The 17,929-nt window shown below is 40.4% G+C and overlaps 1 protein-coding gene across 3 annotated transcripts in view; it reads left to right on the forward strand.

Moving 5' to 3' along the window:
* LOC105006160 (glycophorin-C) overlaps positions 1–17,633 on the forward strand; it is a 37,348-nt gene extending 19,715 nt beyond the window's left edge. For all 3 annotated transcript variants that reach the window (XM_020055000.2, XM_020054999.2, XM_010864531.4), the window contains 2 exons: positions 13,950–13,991; positions 15,779–17,633. In XM_020055000.2, the coding sequence (XP_019910559.1) occupies positions 13,950–13,991; positions 15,779–15,975 (239 nt within the window). In that variant the 3' untranslated portion in view covers positions 15,976–17,633. The remainder of the gene's footprint in view (positions 1–13,949; positions 13,992–15,778) is intronic.
* The last annotated feature ends 296 nt before the right edge of the window (positions 17,634–17,929 follow it).

Consider the following 17,929-nt stretch of genomic DNA (forward strand, 5'->3'; position numbering starts at 1 on the left):
ACTCCGCTCTTGAGGTCCCGTCTTCGTCAGCTTTGTGGCAGTGCACTTGATATGAGACTTGGATGACTCGTGCTCTTTTATTGCTTCTAATTTAAGTTTGGTTGTTCTTCTGATGAACAGAGTTCTATAAATGTCCCATACAAAAACCTACACTTTAATGATCCTTCGCTGTCCATTATCCAACTTTCACCATGACAAGGTTGGGGCTGACCTGTGGCATCTTCCCAAAAAACGTGAGTCCCGAAAATAAACTGACGAATGTTAGCCTAGAGCTAGAAGCCCAAAGAGCTGAAACAATGCTGTGAATCTGTAATTTCTCCCAACATGAGGTTAATATGAGTTACCATTATTTACATGAAGTTTTAATGAATCGATCTGCTGGCCAAAATCAATCTCTCTTATTATTTCAGTTCACAAGAAATAATTAAAGTTTCTCAAGAAACATTAATTTGCCGACGTCAAGATTTGAACGTCAGCGTTTCGTGAAGCTTGGACGCTGCCACTGGACGTGACGTAATGTAGCAGCAGTCATTTCAAAGGGGGCGTTCCTAATGGTTTGACGGTTGATGGCAACACTGAACGCTCGATGGCTGCAGTGTAGCTCAATATATAAGCCGCTCAATATCCCCCCACCATTGTTTGGTAACACCACCCCAAACTCTCCTCAAGACATGTAGCTTAGCTCTGCTGCACTCTTCTCAATTTCACGGTCTAGGTCCACCAAATTGCAACTTGCCTCATACTCGTTTTCTGCTGGTGTCAACCACCTCTGAAACGTATCTTCCTCCAACCATTTTTCATTGAACTTGCATCTCCCCATCTTGGCTCAACCCTATCTAGCAACTACTGATGACAACGAAAAGATGACACACAGCCATTTGTCAACGTCTGTAGCTAACTAACGTGACGTAAAACGTATTAAAGGCGGGGTCTGTCATTGTCTAATACTAATGCGCCATCTGCAAATGTAATACCTACAGCAAATTTACAGTACATTTAAGACAATTTACAACGTTAACTTCCCTGATTTTTAAGACCTTTTAAGACTTTTTAAATGAGCAGCGGGAACCCTGCGGATATTCTCAACTGATTTTCACCTTATTATAATCAAAGCTGTAAAGCAAATACAGGTGATTAACAACAAATAGAAACACAAAACATGAACAAAATGTACACTCGATGAAATACAGTATATAAAAAATACATCTCTCAAATGATTCTGAAATAACATTGGATATATTTGTGTGCACAGGGGCATGCCTGTCTACACAACACATGATGCACAGAATTTGAGGGTTTATGTACTATTGATGTAATTTGTGCAGTTGCTGCATGTAGTCTGTGTGTTTGAGTTCTCTGAGAGTCCACACATCTTGCAGAGCTTCGTCTTGTTGCCACCGGCTACAATCTAGAATAATGAAAATACTTCATCAGATCAGGATTTTTTTTCACCGCTTCTCGTAATATCCACACAAACAAACAACAACAACAGGACACCTCAGACGCTGAGGTTGTGGTTGTGTGGGTCATGCAGGTGTGACAGCAGGAGCCTCCACCATTCTCCTCACCATGGGCACATGGTGTCTTTGTATGCGTGGTGTCACCAGTGCCTTGCCTAGCTCCTCTGGAAAATAATGCATTTTGGAACTTCCTTTGATTCCAGTCAGGGTATAATTGCCGTCCAGATTGCAAACACGTTGTAGGCTGAGACATCCAGGATATTGAAGATCACGAGTGGCCAACATAAAGTTTTTCTTTGGCAGCTTCAGAATTAAAAATGAAATCCTTGTATAAATGTTCTTTTAGTAAAACATTTTAACGGGTCAATTTAACCTGAACACCACATAAGGGTTAAAGGACATCATTTCCATGAAAGGAATTTTCTTCACAATTCTCACAATATCACTATATCAAGTTAGTCACCACTATGTTTCCCTGGGGTTTCTGACCTAAATGTAAGGTTTTTGGATAGGTTGCGAGGCTGCTGTTAACAAGTCTCTGAGAGGGGATCTGAGTTAGTACCGTAATCCATCCCTCTGACAGCTCTGGGCTCAATGAATAAGTGAAGCTACAAGTGGGGAAGAAAGAGAATTTGTTTAGTCTTAATCAGAGCTGGGATGTTGGATCCAATGTTTTATGGAGAGCCAACCTCATGGTGGCATGGTAAATGATGAGACGTCAATCTTGAGGCTTTCTCCACGGGTTGATTAGAGTACTCCATGGCACTTCAATGATAACATTGTCATCGATAATTCTAGGAAGGGAACTTTGATTTTGCAACAGAACTAGCCTAGGGAGTCTGAGAGAGGCAGTAGAAGAGAGATAGCGAGAGAAAACCTGGGACGCAACCAGATAAGAGTAAAGCAGAGAAGGGATGTGGGGAAAGGAAAGATAAGTGAAAAGGGAGAGCAATGCCAAATATTCGACACAGTGTAATGGTTCTGGGGAATGGGTGGATTGGAGGGCCCCAACATGTTTTATTGCAGTACTGCCCACTCTGACAAAAACACAATAGAAACTCTTCCAATGTATGACTGCCCTTTTGCCTCAGCACAGAAGCCCCACCCCTTCATTTCCTCTGCATATATTTCCTGGCTCATCTCTGTATTGGTTTTTCGTTCTCTCTCATTTTAGGGGTGAACCAACCCCATCTGACTCTTATTAACTGTATTCAAGGATTATTTTGTGTGTCTCAGGAATCGGTGCTGTTCTCAGAAACCCTTTTCACACAATCCCCCATTCTCACACCTCTGTGAACAGATAGACCGCTGCTATCACATCTCATATAGGTCTGACATATAACCGGTCAACTTTACAATATCTTTTGTCAATAACAGATGTTTAATCTAAACAACTCAGATGGTTATACAATTATTTTAGGATCAATTACTTTCTAATTTCTGCATCCCCCCTGCTGTGGTAATATGTGCTGTCCTTCTGTTACTATGAGCATTAAGGCCTCTCAGGATAGAATCTCTCTATTTCTCTCTGATAATGCCTAGAATAATGCTTTTTTTCTTGTCAATACTATCTTATTTTGGGGTGGATATATGCCATTAATGATATGATAAATTTTCCAATGTAAAGTGAATCTATTTGCCTATGATTGAATTACGATATATTCACATTCCCATTCAAATTGCTTGCATGCTTATTGCCTTTAGCATCCTTCTATCTATCCCTGGATAACTATTTATCAGGCTAGTTATTCTAAGATTATATATGAGATACAGATTATATACACTTAGCTATAACAAATGCTATTACACTACAGCATCATACACCCAGACATTTGGGAGTGGGAAGATCATGGCACATGAGCTGGTTTTATGGAACCAACACTGCACCAAGTTAACCTGTTACAACACATAACATTTGATAAACTCCCTCAAGGACCAATTTTCTGATAGGATCTCTCTTACAATCATGGCAGAAGAAATATGTTGTCCACTTTTCAGCCCAGGTTGATAGTAAAGCTGATAATAAAAAATGTTCAACACTGAAAATACAGGTTTGTAAAGCTCGTGCAGCGCCAACATTTGTCTGACAAGCATTGAACTCAAACACACCACCCTCTAACTGGCTGATATATTGGGATTTTACTTCCCTCCACTCAAGGCTATATAGATGCTTGGCCTTCCTCTGTATAAAGCATTTCAAGCTACAAATGAGCTTTGAGTAGCACCCTCAGAATTACCATTAAGACCTCAGACAGCATCCCATTGAAAAATTACAGTATTTCCCATGAGACTCCAATTAAGTGGACTGATCATTTGGTTTGTTTAGTGGACTCTTTGGAGAAGATAATTCACTCATAACAGATAACTATGTTGTTCCCACATTTAGAAAATTGCATTCTGTATCTGCAAGATAAAATGAGTGCTTTTGTACATTCACTATTGATTGAGATATCCAGACAGATGTTATGATTTAATGAAACATTGTAATTGTATTTTCTGTAAACTACCACTCTCTCTCAACTCATGTAGACGGAACTATTTGGATAATAGCTTTTTGGTTTGTTTGCAAGTTTATTACCAATGTCTCCACATTGCTATAGCACTGGCATTGCTAGTTTCATCAAAACATCCACTGGTGTTGAAAATAGATTGCACTATTGCCCCCCCCAACAACCCCAGTCCAAAGTAGCAGAAAGAAACTCATTAGAATGTGTTGATTAGTTATGCCTGGCAGGCCGTTTGCTGAGAGAATCAACTTTATTAAAATGTGAAGTTGTTCTACTGCTTCGTCCCTCAGGCGGTTTACTTTCATTACGGTCGCTGGAGATGATGATCAACCAACATCACTGCTAGAGAACACACTAGAACAACGCTGAGTTGTTTGGTGCCTATCTTGCATAAATGCCTGCCAAGCAAATGGGTTAGACCTGTAAACACACAAGTGCATGTTTTCAGCTAATATTTAACATTTAGCCTACAGTTCATCAATGAAAATATAGTTAATTGTCTGTGCTTTTCCTAACTAGAATACCCTGTGTTAGTTGGCAGTTTAAAGAAAATATGAAATGGCGTTTCCCATTAGAGATTTGTATTCCACTAATGAACTCAAAGCGTTTGGTGAAACCTCTCAAATGAACCCTATAAAATTGCATGTCTGCATGGTTTTAGAGTTGAAACGATGCCTCCCACCCACCACTACCCAAATCTTTCATCCATATCCTTATCACAAGGTGAATTAGAGGTCAGTGTATGAGTAGAATAAGTGAAGGGAAAATATGAATCTAGAACATGGAATAGAAAAGGATGTTTTGCTCAGCTCAAACAAAATGGCAGTGGAGCAATTTCTTTCTAAGACACGATTGTAATCTCAATGAGTATGTTTATATGAATACTAATAATTTGGACCGGGACAGCGGAGTGAAATGGCTCAGCAGCAAGGGGATGGGTGGTAGAGATGTTGAACAGGTTTGCCTTAATTCATCATTCACTTGCAACACCATGTAGTGGTTTAGGCATTTATTGAGCTACCGCATGGAGCAGCTAGAGTGCAACGAGACAAGGAGGGCATGTCCCACATCGCAGTCATCTAACCTGTACCCCCGTTGAGCCAATTTGTTGCACCTTCTCTGCAGGACCTGTGAGCACTGTTGGTATGCTGCAAGCGGGAATCAAACTCTTAAATTAAACTTAAAAATTAGGCCCCAACTGACTATTCCGAAGTCATGTAAACACACTGCACTGCTTATCTTAATTGGCATGAAGTCAAAATCATAGAAAGCATGGGTAAACTGAGCAAGCTCTCAAAAAATCTGGACATTTAACGTCTTAATATGTGCTCCAGCACCTTCCAACAGGACAAAGACCCTAAGCACACAGCCAAGATAACACAGTAGTGGTTTCCGAACAAGTCTGTTATTCTGTTTCAGTGCCACAGCCAGAGCCCGGACTTGAACTCGATCCAACATCACTAGGGAGATCTGAAATTGGCTGTGCAGCGTTGTTCCCAGTACAACCTGACAAAGCTTGAAAGGACCTGCAAACAAGAATGGGAGAAACTCCCCGATACAGGTGTGCTAAGCTTGTAGCAACCCAAGAAAACTCAAGGCTTTAATTGTTGACAAAGGTTCCTCAACAAAGTACTGAGTGAAAAATGACAATGTTTTGTGCTTGGTAATTATACAGTATCTCACAAAAGTGAGTACACCCCTCACATTTTTGTAAATATTTGAGTATATCTTTTCATGTGACAACACTGAAGAAATGACACTGCTACAATGTAAAGTAGTGAGTGTACAGCTTGTATAACAGTGTAAATTTGCTGTCCCCTCAAAGTAACTCAACACACAGCCATTAATGTCTAAACCGCTGGCAACAAAAGTGAGTACACCCTGAAGTGAAAATGTCCAAAATGGGCCTCCCTGGTGTCATGTGACTTCGTTAGTGTTACAAGGTCTCAGGTGTGAATGGGGAGCAGGTGTGTTAAAATTGGTGTCATCGCTCTCACACTCCCTCATACTGGTCATTGGAAGTTCAACATGGCACCTTATGGCAAAGAACTCTCTAGTTGCTCTACATAAAGATGGCCTAGGCTATAAGAAGATTGTCAAGACCCTGAAACTGAGCAGCACCACGGTGGCCAAGACCATATAACGGTTTAACAGGACAGGTTCCACTCAGAACAGGCCTCGCCATGGTTGACCAAAGAAGTTGAGTGCACATGCTCAGTGTCATATCTAGAGGTTGTCTTTGGGAAATACACATATGAGTGCTGCCAGCATTGCTGCAGATGTTGAAGGGGTGGGGGGTCAGCTTCTCAGTGCTCAGACCACACTGCATCAAATTGGTCTGCATGGCTGTCGTCCCAGAAGGAAACCTCTTCTAAAGATGATGCACAAGAAAGCCCGCAGTTTGCTGAAGACAAGCAGACTAAGGACATGGATTACTTGAACCATGTCCTGTGGTCTAATGAGACCAAGATAAACTTATTTGGTTCAGATGGCAACCAGGTGAGGAGTACAAAGACAAGTGTGTCTTGCCTACAGTCAAGCATGGTGGTGGGAGTGTCATGGTCTGGGGCTGCATGAGTGCTGCCAGCACTGTGGAGCTACAGTTCATTGAAGGAACCATGAATGCCAGCATGTACTGTAACATACTGAAGCAGAGGATGATCCCCTCCCTTCAGAGACTGGGCCACGGGGCAGTATTCCAACATGATAATGACCCCAAACACACCTCCAAGATGACTACTGCCTTGCTTAAGAAGCTAAGGGTAAAGGTGATGGACTGGCCAAGCATGTCTCCAGACCTAAACCCTATTGAGCATCTGTGGGGCATCCTCAAACGGATGATGGAGGAGCACAAGGACTCTAACATCCACCAGCTCTGTGATGTCATCATGGAAGAGTGGAAGAGGACTCCAGTGGCAACCTGTGAAGCTCTGGTGAACTCCATGCCCAATAGGGTTAAGGCAGTGCTGGAAAATCATAGTGGCCACACAAAATATTCACACGTTGGGCCCAATGTGGACATTTTCGCTTAGGGGTATACTCACTTTTGTTGCCAGCAGTTTAGACATTAAAGGCTGTGTGTTGTGTTATTTTGAGGGGACAGCAGATTTATACTGTTATACAAGCTGTACACTCACTACTTCACATTGTAGCAAAGTGTAATTTCTTCAGTGTTGTCACATGAAAGATATCAAATATTTACAAAAATGTGAGGGGTGTATTAATTTCTGTAAGATACTGTAGATATTGGCCCTCATTCATGAAACCTCAGCAGTGGGGTCGCTAGGATCACAATACATTCGGGGCAAATTTATCCATTGTACATCTAGAGGAAGTGACCTCTTATATAAGCACTTAATTTAACCTTTTATTTTCTTAGAAAGAGCTTGCAACAGTGACAATCAAATACTTTTTTTTGTCAGGCATTTATTGCCCATTCATTGAACAGTCCATTCTGAGCTTATTTTGTTTGTTCAGCACCATTTTTGTCTTATGTGACTGGGCTCCTACTGCATAGGATAAATAAGATATGTTTTCTCCTCCGTGTGATGTCACGAGGAAAATGAACGAGCAAGTCAAAGTGATTTCTTTAGTACCTGCAGTGCGAGGGAGAAGCAGGGTTCAGAACACATGAACATGAATTATAGATCAAAGTTTTTAAAAAGTCATAAAGTCAAATATGTTTGCAGCCCAGGCAGGGCATTTTGAGGGGAAGTAAAGAAAATATCTGAATCCTTCATACTAAAACTAATCTGCAAGTAAAATGTTCCTTTGGCTGGCAAATTGAAATATTTGACATTTTGCTCAGGAGCGTTATCTTAATGATTTCTATGACCCTGACGTTGGGAGAAAGTTCATTGTTCATTCATGAAGGCCTTGCAGCACCTGTACCAGATGAGTATGTATTTGATGTAAGTGGTTAAGACTGCTCACGGTTTCTTACATAACAAACACTATACTTAATAATAGGAGTTTTAATGGTCGGTGCTAAGCTACCGGAAACACAAATATGCATATCGAACATGCACATTTCTCCATTTTATGCGCATGGAGAAAATTATTTGTGATTGTGAACTCGTCTTTCCTAAACATTAATCACACATTATTATAAAACTAGTACTCAGGGAGGTGCATTATTGTTACATTTACCTTAAGCACAACCTCTCAACAGCTATATGGAGCCGTCTGAGCGGTCAGCTGTTAATGCCCTAACGCCTTATACAGTGGGGAGAACAAGTATTTGATACACTGCCGATTTTGCAGGTATTCCCACTTACAAAGCATGTAGAAGTCTGTAATTTTTATCATAGATACACTTCAACTGTGAGTGACGGAATCTAAAACAAAAATATGATGTATGTATGATTTTTATATGATTTTTAAATAATTAATTTGCATTTTAATGCATGACATAAGTATTTGATCACCTACCAACCAGTAAGAATTACAACACTCACAGACCTGATAGTTTTTCTTTAAGAAGCCCTCCTGTTCTCCACTCATTACCTGTATTAACTGTACCTGTTTGAACTCGTTACCTGTATAAAAGACACCTGTCCACACACTCAATCACACAGACTCCAACCTCTCCACAATGGCCAAGACCAGAGAGCTGTGTAAGGACATCAGGGATAAAATTGTTGACCTGCACAAGTCTGGGATGGGCTACAGGACAATAGGCAAGCAGCTTGGTGAGAAGGCAAGAACTGTTTGCGCAATTATTAGAAAATGGAAGAAGTTCAAGATGACAGTCAATCTCCCTCGGTCTGGGGCTCCATGCAAGATCTCACCTTGTGGGGCATCAATGATCATGAGGAAGGTGAGGGATCAGCCCAGAACTACACAGCAGGACCTGGTCAATGACCTGAAGAGAGCTGGGACCACAGTCTCAAAGAAAAACATTAGTAACACACTACGCCGTCTTGGATTAAAATCCTGCAGCGCACGCAAGGTCCCCCTGCTCAAGCCAGCACATGTCTGAAGTTTGCCAATGACCATCTGGATGATCCAGACGAGGAATGGGAGAAGGTCATGTGGTCTGATGAGACTAAAATAGAGCTTTTTGGTCTAAACTCCACTCGCCGAGTTTGGAGGTTGAAGAAGGATGAGTACAACCCCAAGAACACCATCCCAACCGTGAAGCATGGAGGTGGAAACATCATTCTTTGGGGATAGGACGACTGCACCGTATTTAGGGGAGGATGGATGGGGCCATGTATCGCGAGAACCTTCCCTCAGTAAGAGCATTGAAGATGGGTCGTGGCTGGGTCTTCCAGCATGACAACGACCCAAAACACACAGCCAGGGCAACTAAAGAGTGGCTCCGTAAGAAGCATCTCAAGGTCCTGGAGTGGCCTAGCCAGTCTCCAGACCTGAACCCAATACAAAATCTTTGGAGGGAGATGAAAGTCCGTATTGCCCAGCGACAGCCCCAAAACCTGAAGGATCTGGAGAAGGTCTGTATGGAGGAATGGGCCAAAATCCCTGCTGCAGTGTGTGCAAACCTGGTCAAGAACTACAGGAAACATATGATCTCTGTAATTGCAACCAAATGTTTTTGTACCAAATATTAATTTCTGCTTTTCTGATGTATCAAATACTTATGTCATGCAATAAAATGCAAATTAATTACTTAAAAATCATACAATTAGATTTTCTGGATTTTTGTTTTAGATTCCGTCACTCACAGTTGAAGAGTACCTATGATAAAAATTACAGACTTCTACATGCTTTGTAAGTGGGAAACACTGCCGATTTTGCAGGTTATCAAATATTTGTTCTCCCCACTGTAACTGAATACTTTGTTCTGACCTACAGTACAACCGGCATGAACCAGGCAGTTGCTTCTTTTCCCAGTTTCATTATATCTTGATCACCACCACACCGTACACATCATAAATGTGTTCTTGGAACAATACAGATGATAGATATGATCTTAGAAAACTGCATGTAATAGATATGATCTTAGATCACTACAGATAATAAATGTGAACTTAGATCACACCAGACAATAGATTTGAACTTAGAACACTATGTAATATGATCTTAGAACACTACAGATAGATGTGAGCCTAGAACACTGCATGTAATATGATCTTAGAACACTACAGATATTAGATGTGATCTTAGAACACTACAGATAGATGTGAACCTAGAACACTGCATGTAATATGATCTTAGAACACTACAGATATTAGATGTGATCTTAGAACACTACAGATAGATGTGAACCTAGAACACTGCATGTAATATGATCTTAGAACACCACAGATAACAGATGTGATCTTAGGACACTGCTGTGTGGTATTTATGGCTTGATTTGCGGCATGTGTTTGAGATCATTTGACCAGGGGAGCAAAATCTCTTGCATAAATACTGCAATAAAACACTTTCATCTAGAGTGGGCGGCGCCAGAGTCCAAATGTCCATTCGAGCCCGACAATTGGCTGAAAGGTCCTTTTTACAACGACTCCGTCTGCTCAACTAGACAGCTGACAGAAATCCAAAGGTGTGCATTTCATTTTAAAGGGCACACTGTGTTTTTCTTTCTCAGACAGCTGCATGAGCAGCCCTCAGCCAACGTGTTAAATAATACAAGATGAGGAGCCATCTCTGTGGAACGTTACAGAAAGAGGAAGAGCAGAGTGAGAGGTGCGGGAGAGGTGTTTAGCCAGCCATTTAGTGGATGTTTTCACCCTCAGTTAGGCACAGGCAGTTGGCCACAGCTGAGCTGTTTTCTAGCGGAACTCAGGAGTCAGTCATATCCACAAAAAAAACATCAGGTGGGGGAAAAAAGCACCCAAATACCTCGTCAATGTAAAAAAAAGTTTCAAATCCACAGGGACAAATTTAAACTGTGCTTTGAAGCGTTGTGTGTTAAGTCTGTCGGTTCACCATTGAAATTCAAAGGCTATGTTGAAAAGTTTATGTAGTGTTAGCAGAAATAATATCTACCCTCTGCATATTTGACACAGAATTTGATATGTTTCACTATCTCTTGTGTTATTTGATAGGCTCGGCATCTCAGACTGTACTGGAGATTAGTCCCAATTATCACATTCTTCCAGCGCATAATTGGAGCTAGTCTCGCGCAGCTGCTTGATCCCGCAAGCTTACATTAAACGCTACATCGTGTAGCATTTATGTAAGCTTGTGGGATCAAGCGGCTGCGCAAGGCTAAATTGGAGCAGTGTTGGGACAGTTAAAAGAATTCAGAATATTACTAAAGGAAACTATCCCACAATTAACAGCATCTAACCAAGTACAAGTATAACTACATGACAGTTGTGGATTTTATTTAAAACATAATTGTGTGGCAACTTGCTACAACATGTATGGCCTCATGTAACTGCTGCCAAAAAACAAGTCTTATTTTCACGGTTGCTGGCAGCTGCATCCACCTCTCAATACTTATCACAACTCCATTAATGACATGCCCTGTGCCAGCTGGCCCAGAGAAGGAACCAATAAATTGACTGTCCAACTGCAATACCCCCATAGTGGAAACTACATTAGAGCACCATCTCTGCACAACATGATAACATTTTCATTAAGATTGGTCCATGTAGTGTGATAGTGGTGAGAAGCAAGATGGCAGCCTATCTAACAGTTAAATGGATATTATTTACTTTTCCTTACGATTGCCACTAAATTGGACTGCCATTTAGGGACCAAGAGCCACTGAAGCTAGATTGTGGCCAGGCTTTAGCATATATTTGCTTCCTGAGAATATCATATCAGCACAGTGTCAGCCACAGAGCTGCAGGGAGGAATTAATTTGGCTTCCAGTTCCCCCCTTCCTTTCCTACAGGGAGACACTTACCAAGCCTGCTTCACAGCCAGCTTTGGGCAAGATTAACGCCACTTCTGGGAATGCGATGAAAGCAGTGTATCTCGCTCCCAGGGCAAACTTCTCTGCGGATGTGTCGGCGAAATGTGTGAAAGAAGCAAAAGGAGTAGGAGGGGATGCATGATAGTGCTCTAATGCTCTGTGGCATCCAATACTCACCATCACCACTCTCCACATGCTTTCGCCTGCCTGTTGGCCTCCTTGGGTTCTGGTGACAGGAAGAGAAATGTGCCCTTGGATGTGGTTTAACAGTTCCCATCGGGGCGGTGCAGATGTCCCACTCTCCATGTCGCAGCTGCAAGCGGATCTTGCTAACGAGGCTAACGAGCAGACACCTCCGGGCAAGACAGACCCCCGTGTTTGGTTGGCAAACTTATCTGGGATGTTGGCTGGCCTGATTTAGTGTAGATCACAGAAATTAAATGTAACCTATTCCCCTACCTTGAATTATGGATGGATATTAAGTAGTTTCCTTTTAAAATGGCAAAGAACAAGAATAAGAAAAAGTGGCCTCCCTCTGAAACACCATGAATCTTAAAGCCTAAACTATTAACCTGCTGCCTCACCTGTGATGATTAATCTTGCCTTAAGATACATTTCTAATTTTTAAGCAGGTAGCTTACTTTCTGGAAATACTTGTAGTTAAATGAGTGCAGTTCTGTAATGAAATATTAAGTAACATTTTCTACCTACTCTTTATAAGTGTAACAGTTATACCACTTGTGTAATTATGTATTGCTTCAGCAACTATTAATATAGATTAAGAAAAAAGTTGATTGCATTTATACGTTTGTGCAGGGAGATTGATGGCCTCTTGCTCTATATTCCATGACCAATAACTGTCCTCTTTTTCCATTTTTGCAAAGGTATAGATGAATTAGATGCCACAAGAACTCCTATTGGTTAGTTTTTCTTCATGTCCTGTTCTGAATAATGTTTTGCATTCCAAAATCCAATCCACGTTTTTACAAGGAAGAAGATTGCAAAACAGAGAAACTTCCCATACTAAAGAAGTTTTATTGGTCTGCATTTATTTAGATAGACAAAATACTTGGTGCTGGGTGCTGTCACACTGTCATGGCTGTTGATTTAGCAAGGACTACATCGAAACTGCCCAGCAAATTAATGTGTTGCTTTGTTCATCAGTTCTTAACATAGGGAGAGGTAAAGCCAGTGAGTGCATCAAAATTTGTTGATCATATTTGGATAAAAATGTTGTGATGATTATAGAATTCAGAAATGCATTTTGATGACCCTTGTAATAGGCGGTCCTTAGGTATTAAGCTATGTTGTTGTTTTTTTACTTAAAGAAAAATAGCAAAATAAATCATGATTGAATATATAATTATTGAATGATTTACATCCATGGTGATGTTTCCAGTGGTCCCTGAACCCTATCTCATCATCGCTACTCCACCAACATATTCCCACAACTACAACAACAAGGTTCGGCTGTAGAATTTCTCTCTCTCCGTCCCAAATGAGGAAGTTCTATTATGCCACTAATTGCTGAGAATGTGTCCACATCGTAAACAATGCATGGTGATGAGGATCTAATGAGTGGGCGAACACCTAGATGTTTTGGGTGATTAGGCATTAATGAGGCTGCCGTTTAATTGCACACTTTGGGGTCTTAATTAACATAGCACCATTTGTATTCTTCCGTCCCTTCTTCCTTAGTTATAGAGCTTTTTCAAGCTTGCAAGGATCAATCTTCATTTTGGATATCACATTGTTTTTCCAAAATGACACAGTTTCAGCTCTGGCTAACAGACTCTGTGACTCTGTACTTCAGACAATGTCAAGGCGGGCAGATGTTGCCGGCGCGGTAATTCATGATTACCTTTAATCACTTTCTTTAATGAGAGTTTTGTCCCCCGGTGACGGATACAAAGAACCTCTCCCGACACACCAGGGAGACAGCTGTCTGTAAAAACAAACGCTCATGAAAAATGCACATTTGTTAAAATAACAAAGTCAAAGTGGGCAAACTAAATATTAATGTGGTTCAGCTACACGGCAGGAATTGAAGGGGAGAACTCCAGCTTACTACATTTGTGTGTAGGTAAAGTTTTCTGTTTCTTGGTCTTGAATGGGCACATTGGCCAAAACCCCTTTGTTTTTCCTCTACAGGTAACAACATGGACGATGGATACTTTGATGCCATACTAGGAGGTAAGTTGCCCAGGACATTCAAAGGACTTCCCTGCTTTGCCTCACCCTGCAAACCTCGTCCAGATCAATATGGCTGATGTATGTTTGTTTTTGTATGGTATTCATTTACAGTGAATGCTTCATTTTGTCATCAGTAAATACAGAGCAGATCTGTATTGCCAAAAAAGCATTACAGATCCCCCAGCCTGGTTGATTAACTTTATCAACCAGGCTGGGGGGGCCTCATTCGTTGAATACCAACAACCAAAGAAAGTGTTCAAAGAAAAGAACAACCTGCCAACAACCAAGGTTTGTGCAACTGTAGGGTTGCTATGCTGCTGCTGGTGGTGAGGGCCTGGAATGTCTGCAAGGCGTAATTTAGTCAGTAGATTATCAATGGGTTTTAGAGTGCAAATTTCAACCCAAACAATGGGTCTCCGTTAAATGTTGTCTCCACAAGACACACTAAACCCACTCCAGAACAGTTTAAGAATAAAAGACCTGAAATAAGTACTAGTTATATCATTAATTCAATTTAAACCCCAAAAAATGGTTGTAAGAAAGGCTCTGTCGAGTCGCTAAAACAGTGGCTAAAGGTTGTGCACTAAATCCTATTAGGCTATTCTATGTGCAGAATTTGTCCCAAGTCGTTGAAACTATTTGTTTTCAAACATGGAACTGCATGGCTATCAGAGGTGTGATAATGAATTTAGTTATATCCTATGCACAGATAAACAACCTATTACATCAAAATGTGAAGTTTAATAAATCATCTATTTTTTGGTCTGATACTGCAATTAGCAGACATTTGCAATGTTGTGCTGGCACCACAGGGTGAGGGGGCAATAAGGGGGCATTGAGCCTCCAGATTGAATCTGTGCCCCCTCAGTTATGTTTCCCCATAATCACTGCAAATGGTATATGAATTAGACATGCCCCCGGGCAACCAGCTGGGTCTGGTTGTGCTGTAAAAATAGCAGTAGCATAAAGTTTTTTTTTTGGCAAAAACTCTGTACTGCAATCTGAAAGAAAAATAAGTCTGTGTTACATTAAGGATGCAGAGGAGTTTCCTCCCGCTTCATATTGGAGTGATGTGATCATTCTTTGATGTGGTTGATTTAATGAGTCATGTCAATCAACATATTACCTGGTATTTAGGAAGCAATGTTCAGAGTTTCCAATCTCTGCATCTTCATTGAAATTTGAAGGTCGTCAACATTACAAAAATGTTGTTGTTTATGGAAACATACAAATGCGAGGTGTTGAGATCAATTATTTATTTAAAATGGAATCTTTTATTATCAAGAGACAAAGTAGACAATTAGGTCACAATGCAACTCCGCAAGTTGTAATTCTTTGGCACGAGGCTATTCTAACAAACGAGATCAATGCTTGACACTGCCTCTCTGATGAAATTACTGTTACAATGTATTATTGGCAAACTAACACAATGACCTTTAACCAAATGAGAGAATAATAATAAGAGAAACAACTTTTTAGGCCTGTACTTTTAGGCCTGTACGTTTCTCTAAACACAGCATTACAAATTTTTTTGGATTACATAATGTTGGCAGGTTTAACCTTGATCAGTATTTTTGGGCGACATCCCTTTTGGGTTGTCTTTATTGACAAATCAATCGGCCGTGTTGTGTCTGATCCACATACACCCATGACACTTCAAGGTCAAAGTCTTGTCTATGCAGAATTGCATGCTATTGCGAAAAGCATCACAATAGCATTTTGTCTTTGAATTGCCATTGTGAGACCAAGGTCTTTGTCGTAACACCCTCATCTGTCTCTGTTTTCAGCTGTCATTGCTGCTGTGGTTCTGGTGCTTCTTTGTCTGGCTGTGGTGGTGATTCGCTACATGTACAGGTACAAGGGCACCTACCACACTAACGAGGCCAAGGGCACTGAGTTTGCCGAAACAGCGGATGCGGCGCTCCGGGGTGACCCTGCTCTGCAGGACGCCATGGATGAGAGCAAGAAGGAGTACTTCATCTGATATCAGGCGCGGTGCCACCTGCTGTTTATTATGGACTTAAATTTTTTTGGGGAGTCTCAAAAGAAATGTATCGAGTGTTCTGGAGTTTGAGTATATAAGCTTGAAGAGTGGGGGGGAAATGCCCTCACTGTACTTAAGGGAAGAATGTCTAGCCAAACGTCTCTGTTTGCCTACTGAGGCTCAGAGTGACTGTTAAGACAACAATTCACCAAAAACACTGTCTATTTTCCAATAATATCCATTCTCTGTTCAACATATTTGGCATAACACTAAACAGATACTTTTCTAAACATTGACTTTTTCTATTAGAAGGCTCTATTTGTCTTGTAGACCATCTTCCCATGGGGAACTGTCAGCATAAAAGCCTCTTGAGGATCTAAGGCACACAAACACCTATGCCTTCTGTGAAAAATCGAGAACACTGACTTGGAATATACAAACAGCTGTTGAATATTTTCAAAGATGCCTTTGATAATTGTACTGACATAGAACTTCTCTGAAAGCTATAGATATCTGTATTAACTAACGATATTGAAACCAAAGCATGAGACATCGAAGATGCTTCTCAACAAATTGTCAAAATTGTCAGCAAGTTCAAATGTTCTCAAGTGCACTGATATAGAGGAAATATGGAGAACATGAATTTAGCAACTTTAACAAATAACTCCATCAATATGTCTGGTTGGCTCCAGATGTAAAATTAAATACTTTCTGGTTCAGGAGTAAAATTACACATTTTGTGAACGCCCTGAACTTGTGAGTGTCATGATCTTACAGCAAGTACAAGTGTTCTAATGGCATTTTCTCTCAAGCAACCCGTCCATTGATTAAAGTAAATTCCAAGTATACTGATATGCTATTTAGATAGAAACAACAAAACCACACATTGAGATCTTTCCATCATGGTTTAGGCCTAATAAAGTACACACATTAGTAATAAAATAATGACATTACTCAATTCTTCAGATACTGCAGAGTTTGTCTCTATAAAATAATTTCAATGAATATTGGTGCAGAAGTCATTGATGTCTGAGGCTGGATTAGTTATGATCTGGTCAAGGCCATTTGGAACTTTTCTTTTTGAGACTTCACGTTTCCATGCAGTTTATTTAATTAGATTTTGTTAAGCACAACCTTGTCCAATAAATATTTTTATATCTACTTACATTAGGCTTTTTAGACCCTTGAAATCCTCAGTCTAAAGAACTTTCACCATACACAAAACTGATCGGATGATAGGATGGTCTATATCCACCTACTTGTGTAGCTGAATATTCATTGTCTACTATAATCAAATCAGTGTTATGACATCATGCAGAGTACCAAAATCCCACATAAATAAGCTGACTCCAGGCAATTCTTCACAAAATGTGTTCTTACACATAATGTGAACTCTTTCAGAGTGTTATTCTGACCATATAGTGTGGAAATACCATTGAAATTAGACACATTCTTCTTTGGGAGGGGGGTTGAGTGTCAACTAAATCTATTGTGTTGGAAATTGCAACTGCAAATATGCCTCTGGAGCACCAAATCTCAATTTAATTTCCCTACTCCCTTTGCTCTTCTCTACTGACTTTGATTAATGTGAAGACTCTGCAGACCTTTCCTTTGTTTCCAATGATTGCAATGTTTTTAAATAAAATAAATGAGAGTTGTCTCAGTTCAAACTGCAGGTTTGTTAACGAGAGAAATGCTAGATCCTTCTCTGCAAATTCAGCATTGATAGTTAGTGCTGAGTATGACTCTTTGCAAACAAGTATAAGATACACTCAGACAATCTTTCACTTTTGTGAAATACTTTTTAGGGATAACATGAACATGACAATGTTTTAAAAATTATTATCCACTATTCCAGGTTGTAATTTACAAGAGTAATGCAAGACAAAGCATAGCATATAGCAAAATATTTTTAAATGTAGATATCTTAACTGTGCAACATTGCTTTCTGCTG

This window comes from Esox lucius, chromosome 16, assembly GCF_011004845.1.
Source record: "Esox lucius isolate fEsoLuc1 chromosome 16, fEsoLuc1.pri, whole genome shotgun sequence".
NCBI lineage: Eukaryota > Metazoa > Chordata > Actinopteri > Esociformes > Esocidae > Esox > Esox lucius.